The 16403-nt window shown below is 33.7% G+C and overlaps 3 protein-coding genes across 3 annotated transcripts; 1 reads left to right on the forward strand and 2 right to left on the reverse strand.

Moving 5' to 3' along the window:
• Positions 1-594: 594 nt before the first annotated feature.
• On the reverse strand, positions 595-1404 carry LOC110737307 (agamous-like MADS-box protein AGL61). Its single transcript, XM_021917670.1, has one exon. It carries the CDS (start codon positions 1402-1404, stop codon positions 727-729), a length of 678 nt encoding a protein of 225 aa, XP_021773362.1. The 3' UTR covers positions 595-726.
• Positions 1405-6134: 4730 nt separating this feature from the next.
• LOC110681741 (probable DNA helicase MCM9) lies at positions 6135-9724 on the forward strand. Its single transcript, XM_021857871.1, has 4 exons — positions 6135-6639; positions 6725-6827; positions 7005-7104; positions 7502-9724. Exons 1-4 carry the CDS (start codon positions 6503-6505, stop codon positions 9127-9129), a joined length of 1968 nt encoding a protein of 655 aa, XP_021713563.1. The 5' UTR covers positions 6135-6502; the 3' UTR covers positions 9130-9724.
• On the reverse strand, positions 9527-14636 carry LOC110681752 (dicarboxylate transporter 2, chloroplastic-like). Its single transcript, XM_021857880.1, has 4 exons — positions 13515-14636; positions 10875-11188; positions 9951-10399; positions 9527-9870 (listed from the first exon to the last, which is right to left on the reverse strand). The coding sequence occupies exons 1-4, from the start codon at positions 14310-14312 to the stop codon at positions 9755-9757; spliced, it is 1677 nt and encodes a 558-aa protein (XP_021713572.1). The 5' UTR covers positions 14313-14636; the 3' UTR covers positions 9527-9754.
• Positions 14637-16403: the final 1767 nt, after the last annotated feature.

Consider the following 16403-nt stretch of genomic DNA (forward strand, 5'->3'; position numbering starts at 1 on the left):
TGGAATTAATCTAAATTGACTCGATCCGATCTGACCTGACCCACTCTTACCCGATTTGTTTACTCGTATTTACAGCTCTAGTTTCAAAGTAAGAAGCTGGAGAATAGCTTCAACAAAACTTATTGTCTTTTACAAGGTATTTCGAAGTTATCCCTTATAGGCATGGAGACATAGAGTGCAGATTAACGAGAATAATGGAAGGAATCTTTTGGAAATGTCGATTTTCAACAACAATTTTATCATGATGGGTAAAAACTAGAAAATGCACCAATTTGCGTGACATTTACAATAATTTTTTTTCTATAGAACCTAAGTCACCCCCAAAGCCTTAGCAACATAAGTTTTGCCATGGAAATCAATATTTCTGTTATAAAATGGAGAGATTAATATTTACATAATAGGAAAACATAGAGTATTTGAGACTTGCACATAATTTTTTAAATAACATAAAAAAAAAATTATTTCAATTGTGATTCCATAACATTTTTTGATAATAACTGTGGGCCTGTGGCTCCATAACATTAATAAAAAAAAAAAAAAAAAAAAAAAAAAAAACGTTTGTCTTAACGTTTTTTTTTTTTTTTTTTTTTTTTTTTTTTGGGTGCAACAACTTCAAATTAAATGTGAAACAAGCGATTGATTAACTGCATCATCATACGTTAAATATGAAATTTAATGTATGGTTTTCCTTCAATTCCTCAGCAAATGAAATACTCCCATGCAAAGCTAGTAATAATCCTGTCGATATCCAACGAAGGCACCATCCTTTGTATCAAACACAGGATAATTAACCCCCGTAAAAGCCATTGGATAAGGAGGAGGAGGAGGAGTACTAGGAGTAAGAGTAGTTGGAGCTTTCGCGGCGGCCTCCATCATCATGAGGCTATTACCTTGTTGGATAACATGCTTCTTAAGCTCTTCTAAGGAAGCTTTGAAACGCTCCAAATTTTCCAATGAAAGCAACTCGATGGGAAGATCCATCATGGTCTCGGTCATCTCTTCGTTTCTCTTCTTCTCCATCTCCATTTGACGATTGATTAAGGTGAGTTCGAGGTTGAGATCACAGACACCAGCACTGCTGCGATGGATCCCAACCCCAACCCCAAGGGGTGGTTTGATATCCTGATCAGAGGATGATGAGGATGGAGAATATTTTGAAAAATAATAGCGATTGGCTACCATCTCTACCGAAGGGTGGCCAAAAGAAAAGGCCTTTTTCCCTGGTGAGAAGACGATAATTGCAGCTTCTACACCACATAAGGTGCACAGCTCGCTAGCCTTTTTAAAAAGACCACATCGGCGTTTGGAGAAGGTAACTTGTCGATTGCTATCCTTCTCCATTCGCTCCATTTTGATCTTTTGGCGGCCTCTAGTTTTTTTTGGAGGAGTAGGCTGACTAGCCATAGTGAAAGAAGAGAAATTGATTGTGAGAAGAAGAAAAAGTTGATAACAAGTGAATGAAGGGTTGATGAATGAATTGAATTGAGGAAATGAGAGCTCAAGGTGGGGTTATAAAAAGAATGGAAGATTGTGTAGGGCATATCAATATGATTTGTTTCCATATTTGTTTTATACAGAGTATTTCGATAATTACTAAAATTAGTATTTTCTCCATTCTTTTAATATTGCAACGTTTGTTCTTTAAACCCTACTCTGTATTTACATTTTTTTTACCGTTATATAATCAAAGAAATTAAAGTTTTAAATTTTACCGTACTTTGGAAATTCTCTTAAAAGGTATGTTTGTTTTTTTTTTTAATTTTTTATTTTTTAACTTAAGCATTATTATTAAAAAAGACCAGTATATATATATATATATATATATATATATATATATATATATATATATATCTAATTTTATAAAGGACGGTCTAACAAATAATACAATAATGGAACTTATATTAATGTTTTTAAAATTCGGATTAATTAGATTAAATCCATTAAAATTAATATTTTGTTTTCTTTCCCTTATTTTTATTACTTATTCTAATTAAATTCGGTTAAATTAGATTAGTTCAAATAAAAAAAAATTCAGCCTAACTAGGTCATATTTTCTTTATTTCGTTTGCTTCTTGCCATTTATCTTGGATGATGCATTTCTAAAAGTTATGAAAATTGAATATTTGAAAAATAAACGGTTTGTATTGAGAAAACATGTTTTCATTATATATATTTTTTTTCTTATACTTTAATTTACAATATAGGTTAAAGTTTAATCAAATTAAACAGCTATATTATACCAGAACTTTAGAAAATTTAGACCAGAATACCTTGTTCGAGCAAAGAGAACAAAACCTAAATCACATAAATATATATGTGGTTTTTTAATTGAAAAAAGTTCACTTTGTATTTAAGTTTATATCAGCTTAAAAACGAACTTATTTTTGTTTCACATAATAGTCTCATTTACTTTTCACCTTGTTTTCATTATTTTTAAAATTGATACGCTATTTAATTTTAAAAAAATATCAGCCAATTAAAATATTTTAAATCAATTTAATTTTATTTAAAAAGTATTTCAGATATATAAAATAAGTTACCTCATCTAACAAATACAAAAATTAGTTCAATTGTATTAAGTACTATACCATTTAGTTTAATTTCAACAGATTAATCACTTTCAATTAGTTTTATGATGAAAAAAAAAATCAATAAAACCTGTTCTCTTCACCTTAAAGATAAAAGTCAATAAAATCTTGTTGGTTTAGTAAAAATTATTTCTCTGATAAAAATAAATTTAGTTTAATAATTAAGTTTTAATCAGTGAAGATCAGTAAAATTAAAGACAAAATAAAATAAGAAATCAGTGAAAAAAATATGTTTTAATCATTAAAAATAATTTCAATTCAACAAAAATAAGGTGAATAAAAAGATCCAAGTATAATTCATTTTCAATCCTAGGTCTTGCCAAATGTGAAACTTTATCCAACTAAGCTATCTCTAGCTGGCATCCTTATGTGCTGTCAGATCATGATTCAAAGTCACAATTGATTCGAATATTTTATGATTTGATACATAATAAGGAAAGATATTATTGCCATTTTGATGAATAAAGTAAAACAAATAGAATTGAACCATGTGTCCATTCTTTTAAAAAAATTATAATCTTCATATAAGGAAGCTAATAATATTAAATTAGGATAAGAAAAATTTTAGAAAATGAATTTGAAACATGCATTAGGCCCTGTTCACTTCACCTTAAAAAAATATTACTTTGTATTAAGTAAAAATAATTTCAGTTCTGTAAAAATAAGTTCGGCTCAGTAAAATTATTTTCAGTTCTATAAAAATAATTTCAGTTCAATAAAAATAAGTTCAATTCAGTAAAATTCAATTATCTTAAAGAAGAACTATAATAGAAAATCAATAAAAAAAAATTCAGTTTAGTAACATTAATTTAAGTTCAGTAAATATAATTTTGTTTCAGTAAAAATAATTTCAGTTCAGCAAAAATAAGGTGAAGTGAATGGGGCCAAATTATTCATTATGATTTATGGCATTTTTTTTAAAGAAACTTTCTAGCAAATTATTAAGCACAAATTATTAGAACAACACATTAATACCTTTATTATGCATAATTTAAGTCATATTCTTTTCACCGTATTTTTGCTGACTTGAAATTATTCTAACTGATTAAAATTTATTCTTACTGATTTACTATTATATTTTTGTTTAAAGTTATTAATTTTAATTTAACTGAATTGAAATTATTTTTTGCTAAAATAAACTTACTTTTATGGCATGAAATTGATTTTACAAAATATTATTAATTTATGGTAAAAGATTAATGGACTTAATTAATATTTCATTATACCATTGATGGACTTAAGATTTCATTATATACCCTTAATTAAAATTTACAATTCATTTAAATTTTATTTTACAAAATATTATTCTTTTTTTTTATCACAATTTGTAGACTAAATTAAGAGTTACAATTGATTTGAATTATTATTCATACTCAATGGTTTCTTATCATAGCTTGTAAACTAAATTCAAAGTTACAATTTATCTGAATATCATGATCGTTTATATAAGGAGAAAATCCTCTTATATTATTGACTATTGTTTAATAGAATAAGAATTAGCGCCTAGACTAAATTCAAAGTTGCAATTGATCTGTAATATTATGATCTGATCTTCCTCATACTTAATTTTTTTTTTTACAATTTGTATCACAACCTGTAGACTAAATTCAAAGTTACAATTGATCTGTAATATTATGATCTGATCTTCCTCATACTCAATTTTTTTACAATTTGAATCACAGCCTGTAGACTAAATTCAAAGTTACAATTGATCTAAATTATTATTATTCATACTCAATGATTTCTTATCACAGCCTGTAAACAAAATTCAAAGTTACAATTTATCATATGGTGATCATTCATACAAGGAGAAAATCCTCTTATATTATTGATTATTGTTTAATAGAATAAGAATTAGCGCCTATACTAAGGGTCTGTTCTCTTACGTTGAAATTCAGTTCAGTTCAGCTCAGTTCAGTTCAGTTCAGCTCAATTCAGTTCAGTTCAGTTCAGCTCTTAATTTCCTTCTCTTATAAAATATTTAGTTCAATTCAGTTCAGTTGAGTTCAGCTCAATTCAATTCAGTTCAGCTAAGTTCAGTCAATAAGAACAGACTCTAACTTTAAAGTTACAATTGATCTGTAATATTATGATATGGATCTTCCTCATACTCAATTTTTTTTACAATTTGTAAACTAATTCATAAATACAGTCAACCTGAATTATCACGATCATTCATATGGAAAAATATCAATACTCCTTATCTTACATGTTCTCATCTCATCACGTTCTATCTTCATTTGCTCCATAATTGTATATAAAAGTACTTTTTTGGGGTATACCTTTAAAAGTAAAACATATTAGTAGCAATATGAATACTCACTACCTCATCCAATTCTCCAGCCATTAATTTATGCATAGAAAAGTTAGAACATTTTGAATTCTTATAAACTTCACATATATACAAATAACAAAAATTATAAAAATCTTATATTCTGAAACTACACACGAGATAAATCTAACAATATTTCATATGACTATATATGTTAACGTTAGTTTTTCATCAAAGTTTTAAAATGAGATAATGTTGGTCAAATAAGCTAATCTTGCTCAAATAAGTTATTTACCAAACACAACCATAGGAAAAAAAAATTTAAAAAAATAAATCAAAATGAGATTATCAGAGTTAAGAGTACAATTAGGTAATCAATTCTTCCTTTTTTCACCTTTTAGGTACTCAATTTTTTTTGCTTTGCTTTTGGGTATTCAAAGTGATTTTCAGGTGAACTAACTCACCACTAACTCATCACTAACCATACCTAATTAAAAAATTAATATTTAAAAAAAAATCCGAACTTTGACTCATAAACTAGCCGTTATTACTCTATTTAAAGGGGCATGAACTTGGCCAAAAAATGCCATGAAAACACCTGCAAAACACTAGCAGCACACCATGTTTTCTTAACAAAATTCATCCAAAACGATTATCCCTGATTCAATTTCAATAAAAAAAAAACAAAAACAGCAACGCAGAAGCTGTAGCAGTACACCAGCAACAAATATCATCAAAACAGGTTCATTCACCATGTCTATTTAGGTACAAATTCTTCAACAAGGTTTTTCCAGATTTTTTAGGAAAAAAAAAACAGAAACAGAAGCTGCTGCTAGGTTCTTCCCTTGCTGCTTCTTCTTTAATTCTTCCCCTGTTTTAGTGCGAAAAACATATCAACTAATCAAACCCTTGCGCAATCTAAACAACATGCAATCGACATTCAACAACAACACTAGCTTAATCCAACAACAAACAACAACAAAGCAACAAATTTAACACAAAAAACACAAGAAATTGACATCATCAATTTGTTCAAAAAAACCCCAAAAAATTGAAAACCCTAGTTCGCAAATAACATCAAGAAATGGGTAAAAAAATTCAAAATTTATATCAAAATATCAACATAATCCATGAGTAATTGAGTTTACCTCAAAAAAAAGGCGGCTTTTGGTGTCGTTTTCCCCATAATCGAGCCTAAGCTTGCTCGTGTTCTTTGACAATGACGCAACAGAATTTCCAGAAAAGGAAAGAATAAAGGGAGGAAAAGGGGGAAATAAAGAATAAGAAAGGAAAAAAATTAAGGGTGACCCACGAAATTTTTTAATCGGGTGGGGCCCACTTTCTCTAAACCAAGGTACTGAATTCTTAGACTGATTTATTTTTTTTTGGCCGGAATTCTTAACTCAATACCCAAAAGCAAAGTAAAAAAATTAAGTACCTAAACGGTGAAAAAAGGAAGATTTGTGTACCTAAATTTGTGCTTAACTCAGATTATCAATATAAATCAAACGACTACAGAAATCAATAAGCTAATGTTACTCAAATAAACTAATTTTGCCCCGATAAACTATTTCCCCAACACAATCGATATGTTTCCCGCTTAATTTCCAAAACCCCCCAAAAAATACGACAATTCCAGAAAATGTACTTGCCGGAGTTAACAGCCGACGATGAAATTTACAGAGACATGGTGACATTCCTCACCACCAACCACTCCGACCAACTTCGCTCTCTTATTCTCTCTCCTGATTCTCGCCTTCATTACCCTCTTTTCATCGAGTATACTCTCTCTCTCTCTCTCTCTCTCCTCGCTTATCCCCTTTTCTCTCTCCTCTTTCATTCTATTAATTTCTTCCATTTCCAGTTTTGCAGAGCTTATGAACGATCATCTACAAGTTGCTCAGCTCATCTTCGCCAAACCCACCGATTATTTGCCCAAATTTAATTATGCCGCTGTTTCTGCTCAAGTAAGGATTTACTTCGAATTCCCAGAAAAATTCATCGAATTTAAGGCCTGAATTTGGCTGATTTTTGTAATTTGGGAGGTTAATTTATCTGGGTGTGCAATTGGAAGGGAGAATTTTATCTGGGTTTGTATTTTGAAGGTATATTTTTAATTTGGGATTCTGGGTTTTACTGTGCAGAGGTTGATTGCGAAGGATTCTGAAGGTGGTTCAACTTCCACTATTAAAGAAAATGTTCATGTTCGTGTAAATATACTGGGCTCTCCCCTTGAATCACCTGGTTTGTTTTTCCCTTATTTCGATTTTCGATTTCTTATTTTGGCTTATGTTCAATCTGTTGCAGTTGGATATGTTTTCTGGCAAATTACTAACTTTAAATGGTGAGGTGAGGTGACAATATAATGTTTGGTGGACTGCAACACGTTGCAAATTTGGAATGGCGAGCATGATTGATAGCGAAATAGATGTATTTTATGCAGTCATAAGTTCAATTTGATTGTTTTGTGTTGCAGTGAATTTCTGGTTTTAATTTAGATGGTAGATTATATATTAAATTGCATTGTTTAGTCATACTTAAAACACAAAATAGGTTTTTGAATATGCTTATATTTTATGGGTTAAAGGAAGTTTTGTTGATATTGATTGTTTGGATGGTTGATTGTTGTGTTTGTGTGTAGAGACTTTTCCAAGCATAGGGAAGGTGAGGGTGCGGCATAGTAACATACTGCTGACCCTCAAAGGGACTGTCATACGATCAGGTGGAATCAAGACGATTGAAGGGGAAAGGAGATATGAATGTAGAAAATGCAAGAATGTTTTCCCGGTTTATCCTGAATTAGAAACCGGAAACATTATAAGGCCGCCATTGGCTTGCCTCTCAGACAAGTCCCAGGAATGTGAAGGCAACAAGTTTGTGCTTGTAGAAAACAGCACTAAATTCCATGATTACCAAGAAATCAAGATCCAAGAAAGCGCCCAGCTGTTGGGTGTTGGATCCATCCCACGTTCCATTCGTGTAATCTTGCAAAATGACCTTGTTGACATTGTTAAGGCTGGAGATGATGTGATTATAACTGGTGTTTTGACTGCAAAATGGTCTTCAGATTTGAAAGACGTTAGATGTGATCTTGAGCCTATTCTGGTTGCCAATCATGTGAGACAAACCAATAAGCTAAAATCTGAGATTGACATCCCTGATGACATTGTTGATAAATTCAAGATATTCTGGAAAAAATTCAGCGGTACCCCTTTGAAAGGGAGAAATGCAATTCTTAAGGCTATCTGTCCCCAGATTTTTGGTCTGTTCACTGTGAAGTTGGCAGTTGCATTAACCCTTATTGGCGGTGTGCAGCATGTTGATGCTTCTGGGACAAAGGTTAGAGGAGAATCCCATTTGCTTCTTGTGGGTGATCCTGGTACTGGAAAATCCCAATTCTTGAAATTTGCTGCTAAATTGAGCAACAGAGCTGTTATTACTACTGGACTAGGAAGCACAAGTGCTGGTTTGACTGTCACTGCCGTGAAAGATTCTGGTGAATGGATGCTAGAAGCCGGGGCACTTGTATTAGCTGATGGAGGGCTTTGCTGCATTGATGAATTTGACAGCATGAGGGAACATGACAGAGCCACCATACATGAAGCCATGGAACAACAAACAATAAGTATTGCAAAAGCTGGTCTTGTGACAACTCTTAGTACCAGAACCATTGTTTTTGGGGCGACAAATCCAAAGGGACAGTATGATCCCAGCCAACCTTTATCTGTCAATACTACACTTTCTGGTCCCTTACTGAGCAGATTTGATATAGTTTTGGTTCTATTGGACACCAAAAACCCCGAATGGGATAAAGTCGTTTCATCCCATATTCTTGCTGAGGAGGAACCAGGCAGAGTAAAAGATGCCGAAGATTTAACAAATTATTGGTCACTTTCTATGTTAAGGAGGTATATTAGTTATGTTAAAGGGAAATTTAGGCCAATACTTACTAAGGAAGCAGAGAGAGTAATTTCTGGTTACTACCAACTGCAAAGGAGATCAGGGACAGAAAATGCAGCGAGGATCACTGTGCGAATGTTAGAAAGTCTGATTCGACTAGCACAGGCTCATGCAAGGCTAATGTTCAAGAACGAGGTGACTCAGTTGGATGCCATTGCTGCTATCTTATGTATAGAATCGTCCATGACTACTTCAGCAATAGTTGATAGTGTTGGGAATGCTTTACATTCAAATTTCACAGAAAACCCAGATATTGAATATGCCAACCAGGAAAAGTTTATCCTTGAAAAACTGAAATTGGTAGATTAGTTTCCTGCAGTGAGGAGCTTAAATGGATGAATATTCTTATCACACATTCGCATGTATCAAGCAGGTTTATTTGCTGCTGTCTTGACTGTGATTACGTTGCTATCTATTTACTCAACTTGTCTATATAGCACATTTTTTAAAAAAATGTATGCGCAAGCATGTAATTTCAATCGTTCAGGTGACATTTGTGCACCAGAAAACGCAGTTTTTAAGAGGGGGGCTGCAGATTCATGTTTCAGAGCTTGAACTGCTAATATTCTGAAAGCTATTTCTTCATTTAATTACAATTGTAATATTTTATCCTAATATAAGGTATAAGATGGAAGAATTGAGCTATAAGTAAATACTTCGTAGGGTTTAAGCCTAGTTAATTCACGAATGCAAATTTAGTAGGGGGAGAAAAGACAACTCTCCTCATTACAATCGCTGCACTAATAAAATTTGAAATTCTACATCAGGATTGCTTCATCTTTGTCAAACCTCCACCATTCAAGAAACTATGATCCAACTCTGACTAGACTCAAAAAGAATGTGGCTGGTATTTCCAGCAAATGTAACCGTCCGTATCCTGTGAAATGGGGCATTATACATGGGGGAAATTAAACCTCTTAACAAAACAGTAATGTTAGTAGAGACCTATTATCTTCCACCAAAATCCCCCGACAACAGTCCAGATGACAGCGTTTACGAGCGCCATAATGAAACCCATTTTAAATACATCAGGAAGGTCCACGTAGCCAGCTGTTAGAAGCAAATGCATTATTAGCCAAAGCCAGTGTCGCTTAAACAAAATATACAAAGATTTAATGGAAGACTCTCACCTCCATAATATACTGCTGCTTGGCCACTGCTATAATGTGTAAGTGCTCCAAATAAGTTAGTATTGTATGCTAAGCCCAAAGCCGCCAACACACCAGGAACACCAGATGCTATATTCATGGCCAAGAAGGCAGAGTACAGTGCTCCAACATGGCCAGTTTGACTAGCAAATAGGTAATGGACGAAAAAGTATGCTGCCTGAAGGATACCAAATGCAGCAGGCCAGCTCAAATTCATCGTCTTCAAGCTCTTGGCAACACAACCAGACATCCAGGATACAATACCAAGGTTGGTCAACTGGCTAGCCATACCCACCAGCACAGCAAACCAGGCAAGAGTATCCCATGCCGACTTTTCATTCAAACAATCATCCCAATTCAATACTCCCAACAACAGGAGCACTGACAGTCCGAGCATAGCAGCAACAACACTTGAAACACCAATTCGCTCCCTGCAAGAGAAGAAAAAAGCAAAATAATCATCACTTGAGGGTTTGTTTTTACAGCAAGAAGACAAAACCAAAAAAAATGTCCAAATGGTCCAACAGAAACCAGTAACATATGGAGTCCATGAACTTAATTTTATAGACCATTGTAAGTGCTGCTGGGATAAAAACAAAAAACTTTGCTGGTAGATAAAAACAAGAATTTCTCCAGGGAGAAAAAATAATGAAATCCACCACTAATTTGTCTCCCACTATTTTACTTCAAGTCGTTTTAACAGTTATCAGAAACAGAACAATGACCACACAATAAAACTTTCTCCATCAAGCACAGGAATATCTGTGTGCAAATTAGCATTTTTAATCATACAGAATCAAAGTAGAGTGCGACAACCATGTCAATGATACCACACACGCAATCCCACACAATATAGTGGTATAAGAAAAGGCAAAAGTTAGAAAACAAAGCGATCATATTACTCACCCAAAGACCCAGAGCGAAACTGCAAGAAGCATTGTACCAACCATCACCCATTCATTTCTTGTGACAGGCCCCATATTCTTGAGCTTTTCAGCAGCTAAAGCAGGGGCTTCTGGGGTGTCTTTAAGTTCAGGAGGATAGAGCTTGTACAGAATAAGTGGAGTAAGCAAGAGTGCGACAAATGCTGGTACACTGGCAGTCTTAAGCCAAAAAACCCATGGAGATGCAATCTTCACACCAAGTTCCTCAGCTAATTTGAGACACAGCAGATTTTGAGCTGCAGCAGTTAGGAAAAGAGCACTAGAGTTACCGGCAGACTGTCATGCACACACAAGGAATCAATAGTTATAACATGTCCATCTCATGATTCCCATCTATCATGTACAAGTATATTTTAATTTACAGTAGATATTTAAGAAAGTTAATTGACAAAAAAATAATACAATACTACATCTTATACATTTATGTTAATGGGGACAGGCTCCAGCTTGACAGTAAGAAAAAATAATTTCAAAAATTCAGTTATGTTTTTAGCAAAATAATTCTTTAAAGTTTAAACCGACAACAGGAACTTAAATGTGTATACTGTACACTTGAATGCTATGAAGATTTTCACAGCATTTTTTTTTCATATATAACCGACAAGAAATGATCCAGTTGCAAATGATAAGATTTATATAGAAATACTTGAAAAGTGAAACCTACTAAAAACCTTTGTAATGTTGTTTCTCCATTAGATACTTTCCTTTGAGAGATAAAAATAGTAACGAGATGATATTAAGCTACACGCCTTGCTAAGTTAAAGAAAAACAACATTAAGATTTTTCAGAAGAAAATATGCTGTCATGGTTCATGAGTCTAGATATAAAACATGAATATTTTCTTTCACCTAGAATTCTCCACATCCAACCATTGATACAATAAGCTATTGCTGCTATGAATGATCAGAATTCTCTCTATAGCTAAGGCAGTAAGGCCACCAACTACTAACAAGTAGCAATTTTACATATTACATCTCCAATAATGCTTTGGTCAACTTCTAGCCGGTGGAACATCGAAGCTCCAACTCCTAAGGAGATCAAAGTAGACCAACTATGTAATGACCATCAACAATGAAAAGGTATGAATATGTAGATGTTTGGGGTTCTTACTCCTAAGGAAACCAAAGTAGATCAGCTATGTAACGACCATCAATGAAAGGCACTAACTAACAATGATTAGGTATGAAGATGTATATGTTTGGGTTCCTAACTCCTAAGGAAACCAAATTAGATCAACTATTGGGGACCATCAACAATTAAAAAAAAAAATCCTTGAAGCGTATCATATTTCATAATAGTCTGCAGAATACGAGAGGTGAAACAACATTGGGAACATATTTATTGTCATTGAAGACATTGACACTGAGAAACCAAAAGATTCACTCACATTAATTAAAAATGTGATGTATGTCAATAACAAAAAAGAAAACAAAGAAAGAAGAAAATATATATAAACAGTTTAAGTGTATTGATATAGCAAATTAATAACCACCAATCTTTACATAGGACTAGAACAAGATAAAAACAGCCTAGAACACCACAGTTCACAAATAGTCCAATTGAACCAGGACATGCAAATGGGGAAAGCATAGCTACATCTAAGAGATGTATAAGCAAAACCTCTCATTAACAAAGCTCATATTTCCACTCACCATCTACCATTCAGATTACAATAATAAAACTGTATATGTTAGTTGATCAGAGGAGAGTTGAGTTCTTACAAACACCCCATATTCAAGCTGTCATTAAGTAATAGCATATGTAGAATCTAATGAGCTCTAGTACCTCAACATTGATGGGTCTAGCACAAAAAAAGAAAGCTGACCAAAAGCTATACTTTTAGTTACATAGTTTCAGGATCATGTTACCTAAATTACGGAATTATTTTCTGTGCATAACAGGTACCGGAAGATTTGCCTCCTAGTTATCTTTTTAAAAGAGTATCAATGTATGAGCCACATACTAATTCACATGTTTAAATTAGGCAGCACTATTCACTATTCAGGATAATTGAACCACATTAAGTTTCTCCAAAATAAATCAGCAATCCCTCCTTAAGAAAGAAACTCATTGTCAACATTCATAGACATTGTATAAAGCTCGAGTCAGTCTTCCAAAATTGCATCCAACTTGTCTAACAAATCTTAATTCGTCACCCAAAGAACATAACAGCAAGCTAAAAGTGTTTCTTCGATCAAATATGCCAGATAATAAAGTTTACCATAAAAACACAAAAACTCCGAAACCCACCTTCTACAACAACCATTAATCAAGACTAAAACTTTATCAAACTTCATCAACCCAACTACTTTCCTATACTTAAATCTAATAAACCTATCTATTCTCAGCATATTCCTCAATCAAACCAAACCAAATAAAAGCTCAATGTAGCTGCAATCTCCAATTAAATCATATAAATTCTACAATCCATAATATCCAATTTCCTAAACCACATTGTTTAACATTACATCAAAATCAAACCAATCAATCCATTGAACAAGACTTAGGCATCACTAAGCTTAACCCCAATGATCAAGATCCACAAACAATCACAAAATACGAATTTGAACCAATAAAATTGAGTTGACCAAAGCAATCAAACCTGAAATTGAGTCATAATAAGGTAAGACCCAAGCTTCTTCCTAGACTCCCCACCAGGCAAACTCCCGGAAGAAAGCGAAAGCGACTTAATAATCGGCAAAAAAATCCCCCCAGCTCTAGCAGTAGTAGACGGCATAGCAGGAGCAACAAGAGCTTCAGAAATAGCAAGTCCATAAGACAAACCCAAAGTACTCTTTCCCAACCACTTAACAAAGTAAGTAGCAATGCGATCACCGAGCCCGGTTTTGACGAATCCTCGAGCGAAGAAGAAGGAGATGACAATAAGCCAGATTACTTCGTTGGTAAACGCGCAGAACGCGGTGGGGAATGGGAGTGTTTTCGTGACGACGGAGGCGGTGACTCCGAGGAAAGCCCAGGCTCCGACGGGGAGAGGACTGAGGACAAGTCCGGCGACTGTGGAGAGGAAAATGGCGAGGAGTTGCCATGCTTGGAGGGTTAGTTCTGCTGGTTTAGGGATTGCGAAACGGAGGATGAGTCCGATTGAGATTGAGATTATGAAGGGGATGAGTTTTGCGCCGGTGGGAGGCGGTGGTGCGGTGGTTTTGGCGGCGGGGGAAGGTGGTGGTGCGGGTGAGGAGGAGGAGGAGGATGCGGCGGCGTTGAGGGGTTTGATGGCGAGGAGGGGTTTGGAGGAGAGAGAAAGTGAGAGGGGTCGGCGGTGGTGGAGGGAAGTGGTGGTGGTGGTGGACCGGAGGAATGCGGTGGTTTTGACGGTGGTTTTAGTGGTGGTGGTGGTGGAGGAGAGAGAGAGAGTGGGGTGGAGGAATAAGCTCTCCATTTTTTGTGAAGGGAGAGGAGAGAGAAAGATGCGGAGGGAACGATGTGAGGAAGGAGGGAAATCAGAAATGGAAGGCCGTAAAATGTTACTTAAAAAAATAAAATAAATAAAATAAAAAAATGGAAAAGATTTGAGTGGGATTAATGTGAGAATGCCAGGTGTCGTGAATGTGGAGTTGGGAAGGGGTATGTGACGATTTAGGACATGTTTGGGATGTTTTTATTGAAGTGTATTTTTGTTGGTTTTGTGAAATAGTGACGCTTGAGTTGTTCAAAGGGGGGGTTTTAGTATGATTTAAAGGTACACACAATAACAACACATGAAGTACTAGACAATTTTAATGATTTGGAAACCATGAATTTATGGTACATAAGTTTCGGTAATATAGATGGTTATGATTCTTGGGTTAGGTTTCGTCCATAAATTTATATACAAATACAAGTAATAAAGGATGACGTGCATGCAATTGTACAATAGATGAATACTTTGAGAAATTGAGGATATGGGTTTTAGACTTTGGACAATGGTTATTGAAAGTTAGTTTTCTAAATTATTGGGCAAATTTGTGTATTACGAAGTACTTTCTAATTTTAGTTATTGCTATTGTTGGTTTGATAATGTAGGTTATATGTTTCTAAAATAAGATTTTCATGGTAGTTTGATTTTTTAGGAATGTGTATATATATATATATATATATATATATATATATATATATATATATATATATATATATATATATATATATATAAATATATATTTTCCATTTGTGTGTGTATATTAATAATGATAGAAATAACAATAATGGATAAAACACAACTAATAAATTTTCATTGGTAGTTGTCTTCCTAGAAAAATCATTCAGAAAAAGGAAAGTGGAAATGATAGAAATGATGGACAAGACATGAGAAGATAGAAGGTGATGTTTCCAAAAAAAAAAAAAAAAAAAAAAAAAAAAAAGAAGAAAAGCACTACTAGTGAATAAAACCCGGCCTCTATTTTTTTTTAGTGAAAAAGAAAACCTCTAATTATCTATTTTAATTTTATGTCGATGATATTAACAGGAAAAAAAAAAAAAAAAAGCACTACTAGTGAGTAGTGATGAAATAGCAGATTAGTGGGTCTAAATTTGTAGCCCATTCATAAAATGGACAGCCCAACTTCTGAAGGTGATGCTAACATAGTTAGTTAGTTATACTCCTACTTCATTATATGAAATACAAGTAAAGCATTTATATATACTACCTCCGTTATAGGTTTTGTGCAACGATTAGATATTTTTCCTCTCTACTTTATGTCAAATCGTTGCACATAACCTGTAACGAAGGTAGTATTTATATAGTCTAAACTCAAAACTAACTCTATTGAGTTGAAAGTTGAGGATCAACCCAACTATAGTCAGTGAGTACTAGTATACACTATGGAGTGAGGGGAAATTAATAAGAGATCACACACGACTAACTCAAAGTATCAACACAAATTGACTCAAATACTTTATATTGCTTCTCAAATTATTGCCCTTGATAGTGTAAACCTTTTGTGTGAGAGTGAAATAGTTGGTGGAAAGCCCATATTACATAAATTGTACTAGTACGAGTTAGGTAATACGAAGTATGAACTTTTTAGTTGAGGTATCAGGACAATTACATGAATAAAACTCACTAAAATAATAATGTAAGTGAATCTGACATAAAGACTATTTCATTGTAAATATCTCCCTTTTCTTATACCACATTCCACATTCATCGCATAAAAAAATTATTTAAAGCTTATAATAAAAAATAATGATCATATTTTGATTTTCCATTTGTTGTATTTCCCTCATTACATGCGTTAATGTACGTCCCTTATACTATGAATTATCACTGCGACAATTGTACACTAGATGACATAGAAAGGGAGGCAACAAAGCAATGCAATATGCAACACAACACTACATGTTCATTCTACGTACATACCTGCAATTGTGACATACTTAGATAAGACCCGATTTTCTTAGCCGATTTCTTATCAAATGGCATACTTCCATTATTCACCGAAACCGATTTTATCACCGGGCCAAACACACCCCCGGCTCGAGCCGTCGAGCTCGG

Source organism: Chenopodium quinoa, unplaced genomic scaffold (genome assembly GCF_001683475.1).
Source record: "Chenopodium quinoa cultivar QQ74 unplaced genomic scaffold, ASM168347v1, whole genome shotgun sequence".
NCBI classification, from domain to species: Eukaryota; Viridiplantae; Streptophyta; class Magnoliopsida; order Caryophyllales; family Amaranthaceae; genus Chenopodium; species Chenopodium quinoa.

Excerpts from the sequence above, each read along its gene's own strand:
- LOC110681752 (XM_021857880.1), bottom strand. The coding sequence starts at position 14,312 with ATGGAGAGCTTATTCCTCCACCCCACTCTCTCTCTCTCCTCCACCACC. Across the intron at positions 11,189-13,514 it reads TTATTATGACTCAATTTCAG|TCTGCCGGTAACTCTAGTGC; the intron begins GTTTGATTGCTT and ends TGTGCATGACAG. Across the intron at positions 9,871-9,950 it reads AGCAGCAGTATATTATGGAG|CTGGCTACGTGGACCTTCCT; the intron begins GTGAGAGTCTTC and ends TGCTTCTAACAG.
- LOC110681741 (XM_021857871.1), top strand. The coding sequence starts at position 6,503 with ATGTACTTGCCGGAGTTAACAGCCGACGATGAAATTTACAGAGACATG. Across the intron at positions 6,828-7,004 it reads ATGCCGCTGTTTCTGCTCAA|AGGTTGATTGCGAAGGATTC; the intron begins GTAAGGATTTAC and ends TTTACTGTGCAG. Across the intron at positions 7,105-7,501 it reads CTCTCCCCTTGAATCACCTG|AGACTTTTCCAAGCATAGGG; the intron begins GTTTGTTTTTCC and ends GTTTGTGTGTAG.
- LOC110737307 (XM_021917670.1), bottom strand. The coding sequence starts at position 1,404 with ATGGCTAGTCAGCCTACTCCTCCAAAAAAAACTAGAGGCCGCCAAAAG.